We start from the raw sequence: 22355 nt of genomic DNA on the forward strand, positions 1-22355 counted from the left end.
TACTTACAGAAGTAGAAAACAATGGCATCATGTGAAAAATACTTAATGTTGAGTATAACACGAATAAAATTTATGACAATGAATTTCCACCCGCAATTTGGGAATGGGCGAACAGAGCAGAAACCAGCAAGCCCCCCAGCCCCCACCCCAAAGCTCCTGCCTATTGTAAACAGGGAAGAGCACACCTTGCCAAGCGCATCCCTGCTCCCAGCAGACCCTCCCCTCCGAGGCCCCGCCCCATCCGGGCTCCTCCCGCCGAGGCCCCGCCCCCGCCCTCTTAAGCCCCGCCCCCGAAGCCCCGCCCCTGCATCCCTGCGGGCTGGGCATCCCGTGGCTTCTCCTTGCGCTGGGCGGTGGCTCCGGGGGTGGGGTGGGGAGGTTTCGAAAACGGTCGTCTGGGAAGGTGGGAACGAACCCGGGCCCGGCTCTCCGCAGCGGCCCAGCGGGAACATGGCGGCCCTGACGACGGTGGTGGTGGCGGCGGCGGCCACGGCTGTGGCCGGGGCGGTGGCGGGGGCGCGCGCGGCCGCGGGGACCGGCGTGGGAGCGGCGGCGGCGGCGCCGCAACAGGTACGCGAGGCCGGCGCGGCGGGAGCGCTCGGCCGCCCCGGGGTCCTCGGCCTGGCGTCGGGGGCCCGTGCAGACCGAGCCCAGACCGGGGGCCCGTGCAGACCGAGCCCCGACCGGGGGCCCGTGCAGACCGAGCCCCGACCGGGGGCCCGTGCAGACCGAGCCCCGACCGGGGGCGGTGCAGACTTGGGGGAGGCGTGCAGAGCGAGCCCCGATCCGGGGGCGGTGCAGACCGAGCCTCGACGCGGGGGCCCAGGCGCAGCTGGCTTGCAGACCCCGGCTCCTCTCACTGCTTGGGCGCTGGGAGCCTTCTAATCTGTAGCTTGGGTGTAGGACCCCATTCCCCAGCAGGGTGGATTGGAAATCTTTTGTTAGGATGCTGTCGACTCAGTCCTTATCTCTGAACAAAATTCCCTTCAGCCACTACAACCGGCTCTTCTGTTATTTTTCCCTGCAGCGGTCACCACATGGTATGTTTTGTTCATGGCTTATTTTTGGTTTCTTTCTTTCTTTCTACCGCCTTGAACATGTGAGCCCCGCGAGGACAGGAATTCTGGGACACTTTACTCACCATTTTGTTACCATCAGCAAGCACTGTGCGTGTTGTGCGTCCAGCACTGAGCCTAGCACATAGTAGGGCACTAAATATGTGTGGGTCAGTCCAAACGCCAAGGAAAGCTGTGACAAGCTGAGCACCGGCTCCATCTTTTTCCTTCTCTAAGGTGTGTAGTCTAGGAAATTCTGCCTATAGCAAGGTCTTCTCACGTGTCCTTTCCAATTCTGCTTATTCTGATTCTGGTCCAAGTATGTTACGAGAAAATATGAAACATTTAACAATACAGATGAATGTAAAAGTGTATACTTTAAAATGGGTGTGGTCTTAGCATTTGGGAGGCATAGGAAGGAGGACTATGGGGAGGCCAGTCTGGGCTCCACAGCAAGAGCCTTTCTCAAAAATAAATGCAGTCATTAAAAAGTATCTGATTCCAGTGGTTTAGCCGGATCAGCTGGTTTCCTCCATGAAAACTTGCCAGCTTACTGTATACAGTTCAATCTTATTATTATTTGTGAATTGTTACAGCCATGTTTTACGTCCTGATTTCCCTTTTTACAAGCTGCTAATACTGTTAGGGTGCACACATTTAGCATGCCACCGCCACAGAGATCTTCAAAGGTGGTGTTTCCCTGTACCGAGGTTGACTCAATCAATCTATGAAACTGTTTTCCTGCTTTAGCAACTTCTGAAGACAGGTTTACTTGTCACGACGGGGGAAGAGTATTAAGGTACTGCTAACAGTAATAAAGACCAGAGGACACTCCCCAGGACTGCAAAGAAATATCTACTCTTAAACCTCAGTAATAAGGAGCGTGAGAAACCCTGCTTTAAGTGTATACGTATTGCCGCTCTAGTAAGGAAAGCGGAGCCTCATAACTGAGGATCACTGCAGTAATGAAGTAGAATTTCCAAGTGTGTTGAGGCTATTTTAAAAATGTTAGAATAGCCGGGCGTGGTGGCGCACGCCTTTAATCCCAGCACTCGGGAGGCAGAGGTAGGAGGATTGCTGTGAGTTCAAGGCCACCCTGACACTCCATAGTGATTTCCAGGTCAGCCTGGGTTAGAGAGAGACCCTACCTCAAAAAACCAAATAAATAAATAAATAAAAATGTTAGAATAGCCGGGCGTGGTGGCGCACGCCTATAATCCCAGCACTTGGGAGGTGGAGGTAGGAGGATCACCATGAGTTCGAGGCCACCCTGAGACTACATAGTGAATGCCAGGTCAGCCTGGGCTAGAGTGAGACCCTACCTCGAAAAACAAAAACACAAACAAACAAAAAAGAAACCTGGATACTGTTCAGCCGCCAGCAGCAGCGGAGCGTTTTAGCTGACCTGCTGCTGCACCCTGGCAGCTAATCTGAGGGTCCAGCAACCACTGCGGCTGGTGTGGCTGTGAGCTCCACTCATGCCGCCCCTCGGAGCTTCGGTAGAGGACGTAGCTAGCCCTCAAAGCCTGGCATCACTTAGCAAGACTAGTTTGAAAGTGTCCATGTGATTTAAAAAAAAAAAGAGCTCTTGGAATGTGCCAGAACCAGAAGGTGTTAAGCTCTGTGAGGTTTTCATTGAGGTGCTGAAACAATGCAGACTAGCCAACGGATTAATCAGGAAGCTCAAATTGGAAAACCCAGCCCTGCTTGCCGCATTCACGATGTCGCTGGTAGTGAGCGTACGAGGGTAAAGCCATTACAGATGTCTGTTGGTGGTCGCTTCCTTGCTTCAGGATGGCTGTGGTTCTGACTTTAGAAGTCCATGAGATGGCAGAGAACTGGGCCTGGGCCGATGTTTAGATGTTTAGATGGCCAGCTGTTGTTATGCTCTTGCTGGTAAATTAATTAGACAAAAAAAAGTTATTTCTGCTAAAAGATAGATGGGAAAGAAATTGAGTAGACTTTTCTTAAAAGAAGTGACTGCTCGGTACAGAAGAAGTGCAACATAATGGGCTAATCAAACCCGTTCTGAGAAGGACGGTGCCGGCGGTCACTGCTGGAGTGCTTGCCTCGCATGCCTAAGTTTGATCCCCAGCACCCTAAAGAAGAAAGCACTTTGAGGTACCGCTTTCTCCCCACTAAGATGGCTGTAATAAAAACAAGAGCCAATAACTAGTGCTAGCGGCCATGTAAAGTGCAGCCATGGGGCAGAATAGCCTGTCGGCGCCTCAGAGGTTAAGACCGCGTGTGACTCAATGCGCCATCCAGGAAATGGGATAAATGTCTGCCTTACATCCAGAATGCTCCCCACTCAATAAAAAGGCAACCCAGCTTTTAAAATGAGAAAATAAAAATAGTTACCTTTTAACCCAAAAATTCTATTGTTAGATGTATATATATACCCAAGAGAATTGAAAATACATTCACCCTAAAACCTATGGAAGTGTTTGTAGTAGCGTAAGTCACAATGGACAGACAGTGTGGATAACTGTCAGCTGATGACTGATTGGATAGACAGAAGGTAAAAACCCATACAGTGCCTCATGGTGCAGTGAGAATGAATCTTGACAGCATCATGCCAAATGAAGCTTTGTAAATACACTAAAACCCACCAAATTAATTTTTTTTTATTTTGTTTTTCAAGTTAGGGTCTCACTCTAGCCCAGGCTGATCTGGAATTCACTATGTTGTCTCAGGGTGGCCTCAGACTCCTGGCGATCCTTCTACCTCTGCCTCCCTGGTGCTGGGATTAAAGGCATATGCCACCATGCCTGGCTTCAAATTTTAAAAACTTAAAAAAAAATTTAAATTTATTTATTAGAAACAGAGAGAGGGAAAGAGAGAGGGAGAGAATGGGCATACCATGGCTAGCCACTGAAAACAACTCCAGATGCATGTGCCACCTTGTGCATCTGGCTTACATGGGACCTGGAGAATTGAACCTGTCTTCTTAGGCTTTGCAGGCAAGCGCCTTCAGCACTAAACCATCTCTGGAGGCCCAAATTGCAGTTTTAACAAAATAACATTTTTATGGTATGCAAATTCTCCACTTTAAAGTACTTCCTAAATTCATTCCTCTGTGTTTGCTCTCAGAATTTTAGAGCATTGCAAGCATTTCCTTTTCTCCTCATCTCTCATATCCTGGTTTTCAGCAGTTCCTCTTTATTTTCTGGTTTTTTAAACCATTCCTCTTGACCATAGCTAGCATTCCAGTTCTATTTGCCATCCTGTAGTTGTTGTGACTCAGGTGGTCTTGGGCATTCGCCCTTCTTACCTGTATTGCTGCGCGTCAGGTGCATTGATCTTCCCGCTTCCAGTCGGGCTTATCACCACACAGTCCACCAATTTAGTCTCAATATCCCCAGCTGGATACATTTTCTTGAAAAAGCAAATTTACTATGGCAAGGCTTTTTAAGCCTTTTCCACTCACTGACCCCTATCTACCTGAGAAAATGAGAATTTTTAAAAAGTTTTATTTATTTGTTTGCAAGGAGAGAGAGGGTGGGAGACCGAATATGGATACACCAGGGCCTCTAGTGGCTACAAAGAATTCCAGATGTATGCACCAGTTTGTGCATCTGGCTTTACATTGGGTACTGGGGAATCAAACCTGGGTCCTAACTTAGGTTTTGCAGGCAAGCACCTTAACCACTAAGCCATCTCACCAGTTCTACCTGAGAAATTTTTACATGAATCTCTGTACACAGATATCTAAAATAAGTATGGATATCAAACATTTGCTGATGATAAGCCATAAGGAAATTTATTTTAAGGCAGTTTCTTTAATTAAGACAGTTTTACCATTTGTTAAAGCTGAGAGCAAATTTGCATACTAATAAGGCAGATGTACTTGTTTGTTTTTACATAAAGAATTAAATCTTGGCTAAATGCTTGTACTTCAGGATGTAGAGCATCTTCAGTTTTTTTTTTAGTTTTTATGTCTATTTATTTATTTGAAAGTGATAGACAGAGAAAGAGGCAGAGTGAGAGAGAGGGAGAGGGAGAGGGAGAGAAAGGGCAGGCACGCCAGGGCCTCCAGCCACTGCAAACGAACTCCAGATGCATGTGCCCCCGTGTGCATCTGGCTAACGTGGGTCCTGGGGAATCGAGCCTTGAACCGAGGTCCTTAGGCTTCACAGGCAAGCGCTTAACCGCTCAGCCATCTCTCCAGCCCGTCTTTAGTGTTTTAAGCATTTGTCTTGATGCTATAATCATTAGTGCTGAGGATGCCACTTTGCATAAACGCAAAGTCCAAAATAGCAGAAGTTTAGGGTCATTTAAAATTTGTTGGAAGTTCCATCCTAATCTTAAGCCAGAATTCATTTATTGATTTCTTTTTTATAAAACTCAAGTCAACAACTCAAACAGCCATACTAAAACTTAAATCTGGGGTGGAGGGATGGCTTAATGGCTTAGCTGTTAAGGTGTTTGCCTGCAAAGCCAAAGGACCTAGGTTCGACCAGGACCCACATTAGCCAGATGCACAAGGTGGCACATGCATCTGGAGTTAGTTTGCAGTGGCTGAAGGCCCTGGCATGCCCATTTTCTCTCTTGCTCTTTCCCTCTTTCTCTGTCCAATAAATAAATAAATCTAATGAAATGCCATCAAAGATATACTCATTTTACACTTAACATTCTGAGAAATGACAATAGGAAGATACTTAAAAATACTTTTTTTTTAGTAATAAAACAATTATGTTTCTATAGAAGCAGAAAACTTCATGTAGTGAAAGCTTTACAGTTCACAGCATGATAGTCTTGGATCTTAACCAAGGGGTTTCTGGCAGCATTTGTTGGCGTTGTGAGCTGTGACACCACGCACGATACAAAGTTCATATCTTGTGTGCTCGGAACCAAGGCTGCAGAGAAGTCACATACTGTAACACAGGCAAGCACTGCCAGAAACCCCTCAGATTCTTTAGATGTAAAGGTTTCTTTAATTTTTGGTTATTGCATGTTCAGAAACCTTTTACTGTTGCCAAAGTTTTCACGTCCTCTACATTGTTATGCACCCTCATATGAGGTTGTGACCCACAGTTTAAGCTGGACATTGTGGTGTAACAGTTAACTTTCTCATTGCTGGGGCAAAATACCCAATCAAAAGTAGCTTATAGAAGGAAAGGTTTATTTCTGGCTTCCAGATTCAAGGGAAAGTTTCATCATTGAGGGAAAGTGTGGCAGGAGCAGAGAGCCAGGCATCACATGTCCACAGCGGCAGGAAGGAAGTAGAGAGTGAGCTAAGTACGGCAAGCAGGGTTGGGTGGTGACCCAACACTTGTCCCCAGTGACACACCTCCCCTAGCAAGACTGCACCCCCCAAAGACTCCTCCATCATCTGGGGATTAAGTATTAGGCTTAATCATAAGCGCATAAGGCCATGGGGGACATTTTACATTCAAATCACTACACATCACATGCCCCTGCTCAAAACTCTTCAGTAAAATTCACTAAAACGTGTTACGCATCTGACACTTAACCTACATATCTTCTGTCATCCCATCCACCTTTACCATCTCATGCCAGAATTGTCTTTTCTTACTTGAACTATCCAAAGTCCCTCCAGATCCTGAACCACTAATCCCTTGACCTAGAGAACCTTCACGAGTGGTTCTGGGACGACTGTGTCCATTTCTCTCCGGTAGATCCTTTGGGGCTGTTCTAACACATGCCTCATTTCCCTGTCTTAGCACCCACAGCACTTAGAATGGGTAAGCTTTTTTTTTCATTGTTTACTTCTTTTGTTTTTTATTCATTTTTATTGTTTATTTCTATGTCTTTAAATCTGTTTTCCCTCTGTAGACTTTAAGTAGGGGCCACATAAGTGTAGATCATCTTCCCTTCTACGCCTGTTGTCATACCGTTCCACCCATAGGTAATGATTGATCAATAAGTTGGATTGTTAAATATTTCTTACTTAGCTTAGCACTTTTAGATAGAAATTCCTTTTTCCACAACACATGCTTTCTAAAAGTTAGATTGACCCAGGAAACTTCTTTATTCATGTTTTATCTCTCTGGAAAAAAAAATGCCACATTCATCCCCTGTCACTTTTTTTTTTAAATTTTTTATTTATTTATTTGAGAGCGACAGACACAGAGAGAAAGACAGAGGGAGAGAGAGAATGGGCGCGCCAGGGCTTCCAGCCTCTGCAAACGAACTCCAGACGCGTGCGCCCCCTTGTGCATCTGGCTAACGTGGGACCTGGGGAACTGAGCCTCGAACCGGGGTCCTTAGGCTTCACAGGCAAGCGCTCAACCGCTAAGCCATCTCTCCAGCCCCACCTCCTGTCACTTTTATTATTGATGATAATTTTTTTTCTTTATGCAGAATGATGGCTGCTTTAGTACTTCTGGGGGAATTCGTTCTCTTCAGCTACAAAACTGGAAGCAGAAAGTCAGTCGGACTAAGAAAGCAGAATTTATATGCACAGCAGAAAAGTTAAAAAATCAGTAAGTAAAAGATTATCTTCAAGTAGTGTTGATACTCATTTTATAATGAACAGTATCTCTACCCAGTCCTACATTGTTAGAAAAGGATAGTCACTAGCCTATCACACATAATGACAAAGGAGGGAGATGTGAAGTGGAAAAAATTACAATAGGCTATTTAATATAAAATTAATTATGGTGCTGTTGTTTCAGATTTTTAAAATTTATTTTCATGACTTTGTATAACAATTATGTTTTCATTCCACAAACTTTAGGTAAATATATTTTTGAGTGAGTAGTAATTTGGTATTTAATATGTATATGAAAGTGCTTTATATGGGAGCATCATATGTTTAAATTGCTTCAAAATTAATTAGAAAAGACTTAAAGGGATACTACATATTAATCAAAGGAACAATTCCTAAGAAGATACAACAATTATAAGCATTTACATACCAGATGTTAGGATTCCTAATTTCATAAACATTGAAAGATCACAACTGGGTGTGGTGGCTCACGCCTTTAATCCCAGCACTAAGGAGCATTGTTTGCCGGGATGGAAGTTTTCCATGGCTACTCAGCCCAGCTGGAGGGCAGGACTGGAACATCCAGAGACTGCTGGGCACGGGTATTTGGACTTGAGCTGCAGGCATTTGATGTTTGCTTGATGGTTGTATTAGTCAGGGTTCTCCAGAGGAACAGAAATGCTAGAATGAATTGTTTTAAAACGGGAATTTCTTGGATTAGTTTACAGTAGTCCAGTAGCAGTTGTGGGCCCGAGAATCAAGGAACCCCATAGCTGCTCAGTCCATGTGGCCAGATGCTTCAGCAGTCCCGATTCCGCACTGCAGATGGCCCGGAAGGCTTGGAGGCTTCCTGAGGAGCCTCTGGGTTTCGATCCACATGGGTCATCAGTTGATGCTGGTCTTCAGTCCTCTCTGGAAGACTGAAAGGAAGGAAGGGCTCTTTTCCCCCAGAGCTTCCTTATATGAAGTCCACCTTTGATGGAAGGGCTCACTCTGGGGGAAGGACTTCCTCCTTTAGTTGATCCTTCCTGGAAGCAACCTCAAGGATCCACCCAAAAGGGATTTCTATGGATTACTAAACAGACCAAGTTGACAACACCTCAACTGTCACAGTGATATTGAGATTGCATTGGTCCAATCTGTCCCTATTATGCCTTATAGCAGTTGGAAATGTTTATTCCGTGCCTTTATATGTTGAAAGTATGTAACTTGTGTTGATTTTATAAGACTCACAGTTAAGAGACAGTGTTAAATCTCAGATGAGATTTGGGACTTTGGAATAGTTTTAAGTTGGTTAAAACAAACCAAAACCTATGGGGACCTTTGAAGTTAGGTGAAATACAATATACAATGTGAGATGGTTATGAATGTGTGGAGGCCAGGGGTGGAATGTGGTAGTTTGAATGGCTGTCTCCCAATAGACTCAGGAGTTTTATTCTAGCTTGTAACTTGGTGTCACTGTGGGTGGATCCCTAGGGTCAAGCCCTAAGGTGTGGGGACTGGGGACAGATCTGGAATTCCATTCTAAAGGAATGCAGAGTGCTTGAGCTCTGCCTGAGGCTTCCAGAGTGTGCTTGCTGTGTAGTGCTGCTGGTGGAATTTCTCTGTGCAGACCTGTGGGGGGCGGGGGAGCTTCCTCTGCCATGATTGAACTTCCCCTGGATCTTAGTCTTCAAATAAATTCCCTTCCTCCCATAACTGTGTCTGCTCTGGAGGTTCATCCCAGCAATGTGAGGCTAAGTACAACAATCTAGAAAACTCCTAGAGCTAATAAATACTTTCAGTGGAGTTGCAGGATACAAACCAGTAGCTTTCATTTGTATCTGTAACTAACTCACAAAGAAAGAAATCAAGAACATCTCATCACAGTAGCTCCAAAATTTTAAATGCCTAGGAATAAACATTAAAGACCTCTATAATGAAAATTGCAAGATACTAAAATGAGAAATCAAAGAGGATTCTAGATGATGAAATGACTTTCCATACTCCTGAGTTGGCAGAATTAATATTGTGAAAATGGCTACATTATCAAGAGTAATCTGTAAATTCCGCGCAATCACCATCAAAATTCCAATGATGTTCCTCACTGAACTAGGGGGAAAAAAAATGAACCAAGAGTTTATATGGAAGCACAAAAGACACAAATAGCCGAAGGAGATCCCAAGAAGAAAAAAACACAGCAGGTGGCATTACAATATGTGATCTCAAAATATACTACAGAGCAGTAGCCACAAGGGCAGGAGGTACTGGCACTGAAACAGACATATACACAGTGGAGTAGAGTAGAGGAACAGTGAATAAATCCACACTGCATTGGCCACTTGATCTTTTTAACAAACAAGCCAAAAACATTCACGGGAAAAAACACAGCCTATTCAACAAATTGTGCTGACAAAATTGGATGTCCACATGAAGACAAATGAAATCACTCCTGTGTCTTTTACCCTACACAAGTATCAGTCCAAAGTGGATCGAAGGCCTTAATCTCAAACCTGAAGCACTGAAGTTGCCAGAGACAAAACTAGGGAGCATGCTCCAAGATAGAAGATACAGGCATGGCAATGGCTCTGTGAACTGGACTCCAGCAGCACAAGAAATAGCCCCAGAAATTTACAGATGGGACTACCAGAAATTAAAACGTTTCTGTACAGCAAAAGAAACCATCAGCAAAGCAGACAGCCCACAGATAGGAGGAAAACTATGGCCAGCTATACCTCAAACAAGGCTACTAATCAGAATTTACAAAGAATTACAAAAATTAAATTCCTAAAAGTAAACTCCAATCATCAAATAGGCTAACAGAATTAAGACATTTCACAACAGAAGAAATACAAATGGCCTATAAATACTTTTTGAAATGTCCAGCATCCCTAGCCATCAGGGAAAATCAAAAACCATTCTCAGAGCTGGAGAGATGGCTTATCAGTTAAGTCGCTTGCCTGCAAAGCTTAAGAACGCGTGTTTGAATCTCCAGGTCCCACATAGCAGACACAGTGACACAAACGTGCAATGTCGCACATGCACATAAGGGGTGTACGTGTTCGGAGCTTGTTCACAGTGGCTGAAAGGCCCTGGCACTCCCATTCTCTCTCTCTCTCTCTCTCTTTGTCTGTCTCTCAAAAATAAAATAATAATAATGAAAAAAACCAACACTGTCAGATACTGTCTTAACCCAGTCAGAATGACTATCGTCAAGAAAATGGACAAATGCTAGTGAAGTTGCAAGGAAAGAGGATCTCTTATTCACTGTTGGTGGGAGTGCAAACTAGTAAATTAAATTAGTGTGGAGGAATCTCAAAAACTTAGAACTAGAATTCCCATACTACCCAATATCTCACTCCTGATCATATGCCCCTAGGACTCCACACACTGCTACAGAGCTCTTGTACATCAATGTTTATTACACTCTATTTACAATAGTTAAGAATTGGAATCAGCCAAGATGTCCACTGACTGATGAATGTATGATGAAAACGTGGTGTATATATGCAATACTATTCTGTTCAGTAGTATAGAAAAATGAAATTAGGAAGATTTCAGGAAAATGGATGGACCTGAAAAGCATTACTTTAAGTGAAAGGATTCAGGCTGAGAAAGGTCACAACCTCATGTTCTCCCTGGTGTGCAGATCCTCGCTTGTCATAGCTACCTGTGTATTTGTATGTATGTATGTATGTATGTGTATATTATGTATATGTGTGTATATCAATTAGGGTAAAACCTATAAATACAGAATGATAGAGATACAGGAAGAGGGAGGAGGGAGGGTGAAAAGATGCATGTGGCATGTCAACCCAGGGAGGTTGTTGGGTGGAGGAGAAATGGGGGGAGAGGGAGAGTGGGGAGAAAAGGGGATGAGAAGCAAATGTGGGGACTGGAGAGATGGTTTTGCAATTAAGGCACTTGTCTGCAAAGCCTATGGGCCCAGTTTTGGTTCCCTGATACCCACATAAGCCAGATGCGCAAGGTGGCACATGCATCTGGAGTTCATTTTCAGTGGTTAGAGGCCCTGGTGTGCCCACTTTATTTTTTGTCTCTCTCTTTATTTGCCTCTCTCTCTCAAAATAAGTAAGTAAATAATATTTGAATAAATGAATATTAAAACAAATATGGTTTGAAAATGCCCGAATGAATGACACCTAAATCTTTATATGACAACTAAACAAGCAAACACATAAGTAAATAAGTTTCTTAAGAAAAGCACACTTGCTGGGTGTGGTGGTGCACCCCTTTAATCCCAGCACTCGGGAGGCAGAGGTAGGAGGATCACCATGAGTTCGAGGCCACCCTGAGAATAGAGAGTGAATTCCAGGTTATCCTGGGCTAAAGTGAGACCCTACCTCATAAAACCAAAAAAAAAAAAAAAAAAAAAGAAAGAAAAAAAGAAAAAGAAAATAAAAGCACACTTAATCAGAGGGTAAAAGAGAGGACAGATGAAAGAGAAAGTGAAATTGTTAACCTTCTACTTCAGGCACATCATATGAGAGTGTTTATTATTCTCTCCTTTTGGGCATATCTGGCATTTTTATACACAAAGTGCTACAAAGAGCATCATTTTTGAGGTCTCCAGGCAGTGTCAGGAGCACTGCATGTGCTGCACTATATTTCAGTATACGCTGCACGTGATTTATTTGACCCATCCGATGAGGATGGACATTTGAGTTGGTTTAAGTCTTTCAGTATCACGTGTCTCTGTTTCTGTATATGTATGAGTGAATCTGTAGGATAAATTTCTGGAAGAAAATTCTGGGTGAAATGTGTAGGAACTTGGAAATGTAATAAATATTGCTGACTAGCCCCCTAAAAGCAATTTATAGTCCCACCAACAATGTATGACAGGACCTGTTTCCCCACAGGCTTGTCAGTAGAATAATAGTTTAGATGTTCGTATGTGCACGCGTGCATGTGTGTGTGTTGTAGGCTTGATTGGTATACAAGGTTATTGTGGTACAGTTTGCATTTCTCCTGTTAAAAGTGAGATTGGACATCTCCTATGATTGGCAGTTTGTATCTACTAGTATGTCTTAAATGTTTATAAGTTAAGAATTCTAGCGTAGGAATAGCAAAAACATAAGTTACTGTCAAAACCTATCCTGGGACTTCCGGTTAAGATGGCGGCGTAGGTACCACGCCAAAACAGCCTGGGGGGGGGAAGACCAAAACAAAAAAAAAAAAAAAACTCAGCAAAATACACACTTTTACTAAAAAGTGAGGTGTATAGGAAGTTGAGGCGGCAGCGGAGAAGTAGAAGAGTTCCAGAGCATCCAGAGCCTGCACAGCCGGGAACAGCGGCTCCGGGGCGGCTCAGCTACCCGCCGCAACCGCGGAGCGGCAGAAAAACCGCCGGTCTCTCGGCTCGAGCCGCAGGACAAGCCAGGTGCGGGATTTTCCCCTCACACCGCGCTCTCCGCAACTCGGGAAACGTGAGGGGAGAGCGGCAGCGAGCAACGGAGGGAGGAGCAGACCGCGAAGTAAAAGCACACGTGGAGAAACGATACAACCAGAACAGCGCGGCTCCCTCCCCTCCCCTGCCGCCTGAACCCAGCTCCAGCTAACACAGCAGCGGCCCGGGACCCGGCCACGCCAACTTGGGCTGACGGCGGGACCCAAGCAGGAGCAGAATTTGGCAGCAACTTCAGCGGCTCCAGCACCGGTACCAGTGGCCCCAGCAGCAGCGGACCCAGGAGCGGCAGCGGTGACAGATCCCGCAGCAGCGGCTTCGGGGACATGGCAACGGCAGCTTCAGCAGCGGTGGGGGCTCCGGGGGTGGCGCATACAACAGCTGCAGAGGCGGCGGCAGCATCTCAGTTTGCCCCCTAGGAAAAGCAAGTGCCCAGCTCCAGAAATCAGAACAGCAGCCCGACGACCCAGGCAGCAACTTGACTGAGACCACAATCACCCAAGGTAACTGGGATTGCACCAGGGAAGGGTCTCACTTGGTCACAAGCTGACTTGGATACCTCAACAGACCAGAAATCTAAACCTCTTTGTTGATAGAGGATCTGGTCATTATAATAACTACTCTTGCATACATACTCGGGGCTGTTTTTGATGGAATGGGTACAGTGTTTAGCTAAATTTTAGAATCTACCAGTATATTATTCCACTCAGCCTGCTTGAATACTCCTATAGCAGGGAAACTCAACCCCTAAGAACATCTTTGTAGATACTCTGAGAGTCTTAAGAGCCACACCTAATACCTTAAGGTCCTACCCTGAAAATATATTACACCAAATCAATTGATACAGCTAAGAATACACAGCTAGCTAGAAAATCCAAGCATTAACTTAATCCAAGATGCAAAAATATATACATTATAACACAAGAAACACTAAAAAGCAAGACGATATAAATCCACCTAAAAGTATTAATGCATCAGAAATGTCCTCCAGTGAGAAAGAGTTAGAGGAAATGCCTGAGAAAGAGTTCAAAAGAATAATTATAAATATGTTCAAAGAGGTCAAAGAACACATGAAAACAATCAAAGAAGAAATCAAAGAGGAAATCAAAGAGGAAATCAAAGGAATCAAAGAAGAGGCAGGACACCAATTTAATGAAATAAAGAAGGCAATACAAGACATAAATAGAGAAATAGAAATAATAAAGAAAAACCAGTCAGAATTACTAGCAATGAAGAACACAGTTAATGAAATAAAAAACTCTGTAGAAAATCTCACCAGTAGGATGGATGAGGGAGAAGACAGAATATCTAAGCTAGAAGATCAGGTGGCAGACCTAATGCAGTCCAACAAAGAGAAAGACAAACTTATAGAAAAGTATGAGTGGGAATTTCAAGATATTCGGGACACTATGAAAAGATCCAATATAAGAATTCAGGGCATAGTAGAAGGAGAAGAATTCCACTCCAGAGGCATAGTAGGCATCTTCAACAAAATCATAGAGGAAAATTTTCCCCAAATTGGGAAAGAGGTGCCAATACAGATACAGGAAGCCTTTAGAACCCCAGCCAGACAAAACCCAGAAAGAAACTCTCCTCGCCACATTATACTCAAACTTCCAAACACACAAACCAAAGAAAAAATATTGAAAGCAGTTAGAGAGAAAAATCAAGTTACCTACAAAAGCAAGCCCATCAGGATTACAGCAGATTATTCAACACAAACTTTTAAAGCCAGAAGGGCCTGGAGTGATATATTCCAAGTTCTGAAAGATAACAACTGTCAACCAAGGTTACTTTATCCTGCAAAGTTATCCATCCAAATAGATGGAGAAATAAAGACATTCCATGACAAAAGCAGGTTAAAGGAATATCTGAAGACAAAACCAGCTCTACAGAAAATACTTGATAGAATCCTCCATGCTGAACAAAAGGAAAAGCACACATATAAGGAACCTAGAAAAAACCAGCCATACTCAAATACCAGTTAACAGAAGAGAGCACAGGTAGAACAAGTAACACACACACACACACACAAATGGCAAACATAAATACACACCTTTCAATAATATCTCTTAATATCAACGGTCTCAATGCCCCAACGAAAAGACATAGATTTGCAGACTGGGTTAAAAAGCAGGATCCTACAATTTGTTGTCTTCAAGAAACTCACCTTTCTACAAAGGATAGACATTATCTTAGGGTGAAAGGTTGGAAGACGGTGTTTCAAGCAAATGGGCCTAGAAAACAAGCAGGGGTTGCTATCCTAATATCAGACAGGGTGGACTTTAGTCCGAAGTTAGTCAAAAAAGATAAGGAAGGTCACTTTATATTGATTAAGGGCACACTACAACAGGAGGACATTACAATCCTAAACATATATGCACCTAACATGGGGGCTCCCAAATTCGTCAAACAAACACTATTAGAACTAAGGTCACAGATAACACCAAACACGGTGGTGGTGGGTGACTTTAACACCCCACTCTCATCAATTGACAGGTCATCCAGGGAAAGAATAAACAGAGAGGCATCTGGACTAAATGAGGTCATAGAAGATATGGACCTAACAGATATATACAGGACATTTCATCCAAAGGCTGCAGAATATACATTCTTTTCAGCAGCACATGGAACATTCTCTAAAATAGACCATATATTAGGACACAAAGCAAATCTTAACAAATTCAGGAAAATTGAAATAATTCCTTGCATTCTATCTGACCACAATGGAATTAAACTACAAATCAGTAGCAAGAAAGGCTACAGAGCATACACAAAATCATGGAAGCTAAACAATACACTACTAAATGATGAGTGGGTCAATGAAGAAATCAAAAAGGAAATCAAAAAATTTATAGAGTCAAATGATAATGAGAACACAACATACCAAAATCTCTGGGACACAATGAAGGCAGTTCTAAGAGGTAAATTTATAGCCTTAAGTGCCTATATTAAGAAATTAGAAAGGTCGCAAGTAAACGACCTAATGCTTCGCCTTAAAGCCTTGGAAAAAGAAGAACAAGGCAAACCAAAAAGTAGTAGACGGGAAGAAATAATAAAGATTAGGGCAGAAATTAATGAAATAGAAACAAAAAGAACAATCCAAAGAATTAATGAAACAAAGAGTTGGTTCTTTGAAAGGATAAACAAGATTGATAAACCCTTAGCAAATCTGACCAAAAGAAAGAGAGAAGAGACACAAATTAATAAAATCAGAGATGAACAAGGTAACATCACAACAGATTCCAGAGAAATTCAAAAAATTATAGGGACATACTATAAAAGCATATACTCCACAAAGTATGAAAATCTGAAAGAAATGGATGATTTCCTTGATCTATATGACCTACCTAAATTAAATCAAAATGAGATTAATCACTTAAATAGACCTATAACAAACATGGAGATCCGAGCAGTTATCAATAATCTCCCAACTAAAAAAAGCCCAGGCCCGGATGGATTCACTGCTGAATTTTACCAGACTTTTAAGGAAGAGCTAACACCATTGCTTCTTAAGCTTTTCCAGGAAATAGAAAAAGAAGGAATCCTACCAAACTCCTTCTATGAGGCCAGCATCACCCTGATACCAAAACCAGGCAAAGATAGAACAAAAAAAGAAAATTACAGACCAATCTCCCTCATGAACATAGATGCAAAAATTCTCAACAAAATATTGGCAAACAGAATACAAGAGTATATCAAAAAGATCATTCACCCTGACCAAGTAGGCTTTATCCCAGAGATGCAGGGATGGTTCAACATACGCAAATCTATAAATGTAATACATTACATAAATGGGTTGAAGGACAAAAACCACATGATCATCTCATTAGATGCAGAGAAAGCATTTGACAAAATCCAACATCCCTTCATGATAAAAGTCCTACAGAGACTGGGAATAGAAGGAACATATCTCAATATAATAAAGGCTATTTATGACAAGCCTACAGCCAACATATTACTAAATGGGGAAAAACTGGAAGCTTTTCCACTAAAATCAGGAACAAGACAAGGGTGTCCACTGTCTCCACTTCTATTTAATATAGTTTTGGAAGTCTTAGCCATAGCAATAAGGCAAGAGACACACATAAAAGGGATACAAATTGGAAAGGAAGAAATCAAGTTATCACTATTTGCAGATGACATGATTCTATACATAAAGGACCCTAAAGACTCTACTAGCAAGCTGTTAGAGCTAATCAAAACCTACAGCAATGTAGCAGGATACAAAATAAATACACAGAAATCAGTAGCCTTCGTATATGCTAACAACAAACACACAGAGGATGAAATCAGAGAATCACTCCCATTCACAATTGCATCAAAAAAAATAAAATACCTTGGAATAAACCTAACTAAGGAAGTAAAGAATCTATACAATGAGAACTTTAAGACACTCAAGCGAGAAATTGCAGAAGACACTAGAAAGTGGAGAAACATCCCTTGTTCCTGGCTTGGAAGAATCAATATCGTGAAAATGGCAATCTTACCTAAAGCAATCTACACATTTAATGCAATCCCTATCAAAATTCCAAAGGCTTTCTTCATGGAAATAGAAAAAACAATCCAAAAATTCATTTGGAATCATAAAAAACCTCGAATATCTAAAATAATACTGAGCAACAAAAAAGAGGCTGGTGGTATCACCATACCTGATTTTAACCTATACTACAGAGCCATAGTAACAAAAACAGCATGGTACTGGCACAAAAACAGACATGTAGATCAGTGGAACAGAATAGAGGACCCAGATGTAAGCCCAAGTAGCTATAGCCACCTGATATTCGATAAAAATGCCAAAAATACTCAATGGAGAAGAGACAGCCTCTTCAGCAAATGGTGTTTTGAAAACTGGATAAATATCTGCAGAAGGATGAAAATAGATTCTTCTCTCTCGCCATGCACAAGAATTAAGTCCAAATGGATTAAAGACCTTAACATCAGACCGGAAACTTTGAAACTGCTAGAGGAAAAAGTAGGGGAAACCCTCCAACATATTGGTCTTGGCAAAGACTTTCTAAATACAACCCCAATTGCTCAGGCAATAAAACCACAGATTAACCACTGGGACCTAATGAAATTACAAAGATTTTGCACCGCAAAGAACACAGTGAAAAAAGCAAAGAGGCAACCTACAGAATGGGAAAAAATCTTCGCCAGCTATATATCTGATAAAGGATTAATATCTAGGATATACAAAGAACTCAAAAAGTTAACTAATAAGGAATCAAACAGGCCAATCAAAAAATGGGCTAAGGAGCTAAATAGAGAGTTCTCAAAGGAAGAAATACGAATGGCATATAAGCACCTAAAAAAATGTTCTACGTCACTAGTCATCAGGGAAATGCAGATTAAAACTACATTGAGATTCCATCTCACTCCTGTCAGATTGGCCACCATCATGAAAACAAATGATCATAAATGTTGGCGGGGATGTGGAAAAAAAGGAACCCTTCTGCACTGCTGGTGGGAATGCAATCTGGTCCAGCCATTGTGGAAAACAGTGTGGAGGTTCCTAAAGCAGCTAGAGATTGATCTACCATATGACCCAGCTATAGCACTCCTAGGCATATATCCAAAGGACTCATCTCATTTCCTTAGAAGTACATGCTCAACCATGTTTATTGCTGCTCAATTTATAATAGCTGGGAAATGGAACCAGCCTAGATGTCCCTCATCAGATGAGTGGATAATGAAGATGTGGTACATTTATACAATGGAGTTCTACTCAGCGGTAAAGAAAAATAAAGTTATGAAATTTGCAGAAAAATGGATGGACCTGGAAAGTATTATACTAAGTAAGATAACCCAGGCCCAGAAAGCCAAGCGCCACATGTTCTCCCTCATATGGGGATCCTAGCTACAGATGACTGGGCTTCTGTGTGAGAATGAAAATACTTAGTAGCAGAGGCCAGTAAGTTGAAAAGGAGACATAAAGGGTGGAGAAAGGAAGGGAAGAGGATACTTAATAGGTTGATATTGTATATATGTAATTACAATGATTGTAATGGGGAGGTAATATGATTGAGAATGGAATTTCAAACGGGAAAGTGTGGGGGTGGGGAGGGAGGGAATTACCATGGGATATATTTTATAATCATGGAAAATGTTAATAAAAATTAAAAAAAAAAAAAAAAAAAAAAAACCTATCCTGGCTGGGCGTGGTGGCGCACGCCTTTAATCCCAGCACTCTGGAGGCAGAGGTAGGGTGATCACTGTGAGTTCCAGGCCACCCTGACCACAAAGTGAATTCCAGTTCAGCCTGGGCTACAGTGAAACCCTACCTCGAAAAACAAAAAATAAAAAAAGCCAGGAGTTGTGGCACATGCCTTTAATCCCAGCACTCGGGAGGCAGAGGTGGGAGGATCGCTGTGAGTTCGAGGCCACCCTGAGACTCCATAGTAAACTCCAGGTCAGCCTGGGCCAGAGTGGGACCCTACCTCGAAACAACAAAAAAACTTTAGTCGAGTAGCCATACAGAACGACATCATTTTCAACTTCTCAGTTCTACCTCTAGCCTCTTCTCACAAGTAAGGAAAACTTCTTAAACGTGTTTACTACTACAATACACTACCTGCAGCCTTTTGGGCCGGAGACAGTCTCATCCATTTCCCCCACTGTCTTTGTCAATATTGAATTTTTCCTCTCTGTTTTTCTAATATGGGAAGCACTGGGAAACTGTACTCAGGGGTGGCACCTGGATTGTGTAAAATTAAGTCCATGGCCAGAGATAATCCACTACTCATTAGATCCAGGACAGAATATTCATATTTCTCACATTGACCTTGTGGGAAAAAGAAAACAAGCATTGAGAAAATTGAGTTATTTGTCCAACTCCTTGATTAAAAAAAAAAAAAAAACCTCCATGGTAGTAAGGTTTTTTTTTTGTACTCAAGGGCTCAAACTAACAATTAGAATTCTGTAGCCAAAGGCTTGCATATTTTCATGAAATAACATTTTATAATCTAAACAACAGTTCAAATTATAGTTAATCATTGTTGGATTTGCTGTTGATCTCTATTTTAACTAATATTTGTTCCTTTAATCTTACTAGTCTAAGTAGTTGTATTTTTACTCTTTAAATAAATTGATCTAGTTATAGAGTATTATGAGTGTTTTCATATTTTAAACAAAAATGTATTTAAATTACATTGATACCATTTGTTTCTTTTCCCAAAGGGTTATTGTCCTAGAAAAAGATAAACACAATCATTTCTACAACCAAAAAAGTGACTTGAGAGTTGAGCATAGTCTGCTGGAAGAATTGGAAAATAAATTGATAAACAGCAGAAAAACAGAAAGTAAGTTGAGTTTGTGGAGAGTTAAAGACTGCAGAATGCTCTAAGGTTGCAGTTCTGCCCTGTCTTCTGCATGTGCTTTGACTGTGTTGTATTTTCTGTCAAGATATTTTAGCTGGGGTAAGTTTATGTCTTGGAGACATGCAATTATTCTTTCAGGTCACTGGTTAGTTATTCTGGATTATTTTCTAAGTCTGTCTCTTACATTTTAATAAGAGTTTTGATTTTTCCTGATAAATCAGCAAAGCTTTTTACTATTTCCTAAGATAAAACCAGTTTGGTCTCTGCTGTCTGGTCATAGCTCTTGACTCTGGAATTGTTGACTGGGCTGTGGACTCAGGAAACAGCGACAGCTTCAGAACCTATACGTCGTAGTTGCATGGCATGAGATCATCATGCCATAACTTATCACACTGTTTATGGTACTGCCTTATCACCAACTAAGAGAAATTGCTAGTACATATTTTTCTTCAGAATATAATATGTCAGTCATTTGGCAAGACTTGGTCTTCTGTTGGAATGACAACAGGACCTAAAAGAAATACTACATATAAATTTTCTCTTTTCTTTGATTCATAGTGAAATCCAGACAGTGTTGACTTAATAATTGTTAATTTCTGTGGTCCATTCACAGACACTGAGAAGATGATCTTTCATCTCCATGTCTTGAATGCTGGGATTACAGATGTGTATCAGCACACCCAGCTGATTTCCCCTTTTATTATTATTATTATTTAATTTTTGAGAAAAAGGCAGAGAGAGAGAGAATGGGTTTGCCAGGACATTCGACCTGTTGCGAAGGAACTCCAGGCATGTGTGCTTCTTGGGGTGCATGTGTGTCACTGTGCGTCTGGCTACTTGGGACCTGGAGATTTGAACATGAGTCCTTAGGCTTTGTAGGCAAGTGCCTTAACTGCTAAGCCATCTCTCCAGCCCTGATTTTCCCTTTTTTAAAAAAAATTATTTATTTATTTATTTATTTGAGAGCGACAGACACACAGAGAAAGACAGATAGAGGGAGAGAGAGGGAATGGGCGCGCCAGGGCTTCCAGCCTCTGCAAATGAACTCCAGACGTGTGCGCCCCCTTGTGCATCTGGCTAATGTGGGACCTGGGGAACTGAGCCTCGAACCCGGGTCCTTAGGCTTCACAGGCAAGCGCTTAACCGCTAAGCCATCTCTCCAGCCCTGATTTTCCCTTTTTAAAGGCAACTTTACTTTTGCTTTTAGCTTGTTTAATTATAACAAACTAATTAAGAAAAATGTTCTTAAAGAAAAAAACATGTTAAGCTTCAGTTACTAATCATGTATTTAAGACAGTGTTCAATGACTTAATCTCTAGAGAGAGAAAAAAGGGACGTTTTCTTTTCATGGGTTTATAGTAAAATCCAACCAAAGGTCTCTTCAAATGTTGGGGAAAAGTGAAAATATTTTGATATAAATGACCAGCTTTTGTTGTTTAATTATTTTTGACTGTATTTTATTAAGTGTTTGTGATCAGTCTTGTGTGTGGAATTCTAATGGTGACCACATGGTCAGGGAATTCTTTTTTTTTTTAATTTTTTTGTTTATTTTATTTATTTGAGAGTGACAGACAGAGAAAGAGGCAGATAGAAAGAGAGAATGGGTGCACCAGGGTCTCCAGCCACTGCAAACAAACTCTAGACGTGTGCGCCCCCTTGTGCATCTGGCTACTGTGGGTCCTGGGAAATCGAGCCTCCAACCGGGGTCCTCAGGCTTCATAGGAAAGCACTTAACTGCTAAGCCATCTCTCCAGCACCCAAGGAATTATTTTAAAGTATGCACTTCTGCCTTATAGGAGCAAAGATCCAACAACAGTTGGCCAAAATACATAACAATGTAAAGAAACTTCAGCATCAGTTGCAAGATGTGAACCCTACACCTGATTGTAAGTAAATATCAATATTAGATTCTTTTATGCTGTGGTTTACTGTTAGAAATTTTCTAAGAATTATGTTTTATTTTCTATTGGGCATTAGTGAGGCTGGACATTACCGTATTAATTAAAGAATTAATAAGGTATATTGGGGAAGTGTAATACGTGGTATTTATGTAAAGGCTTCTTTTAAAAAAAAAAAACCTTTAACCTGTCATCAAATTCTTAAAAACCATAAGGCAGGCAGAATAG

General features: G+C 41.8%; 1 protein-coding gene across 2 annotated transcripts in view; it reads left to right on the top strand.

Annotated features, from left to right (window-relative positions):
- Positions 1 to 308: 308 nt before the first annotated feature.
- The window catches only part of Ccdc112 (coiled-coil domain containing 112), a 32622-nt gene continuing 10575 nt past the window's right edge, over positions 309 to 22355 (top strand). The window contains exons 1-4 of one of the 2 annotated variants that reach the window (XM_045133834.1): positions 309 to 570; positions 7383 to 7504; positions 20090 to 20211; positions 22026 to 22115. In XM_045133834.1, coding sequence (XP_044989769.1) covers positions 451 to 570; positions 7383 to 7504; positions 20090 to 20211; positions 22026 to 22115 — 454 coding nt within the window. In that variant the 5' untranslated portion in view covers positions 309 to 450. The remainder of the gene's footprint in view (positions 571 to 7382; positions 7505 to 20089; positions 20212 to 22025; positions 22116 to 22355) is intronic. The other variant, XM_045133833.1, reaches the window with a different exon arrangement.

This window comes from Jaculus jaculus, chromosome 14 (genome assembly GCF_020740685.1).
Source record: "Jaculus jaculus isolate mJacJac1 chromosome 14, mJacJac1.mat.Y.cur, whole genome shotgun sequence".
Taxonomy (NCBI): domain Eukaryota; kingdom Metazoa; phylum Chordata; class Mammalia; order Rodentia; family Dipodidae; genus Jaculus; species Jaculus jaculus.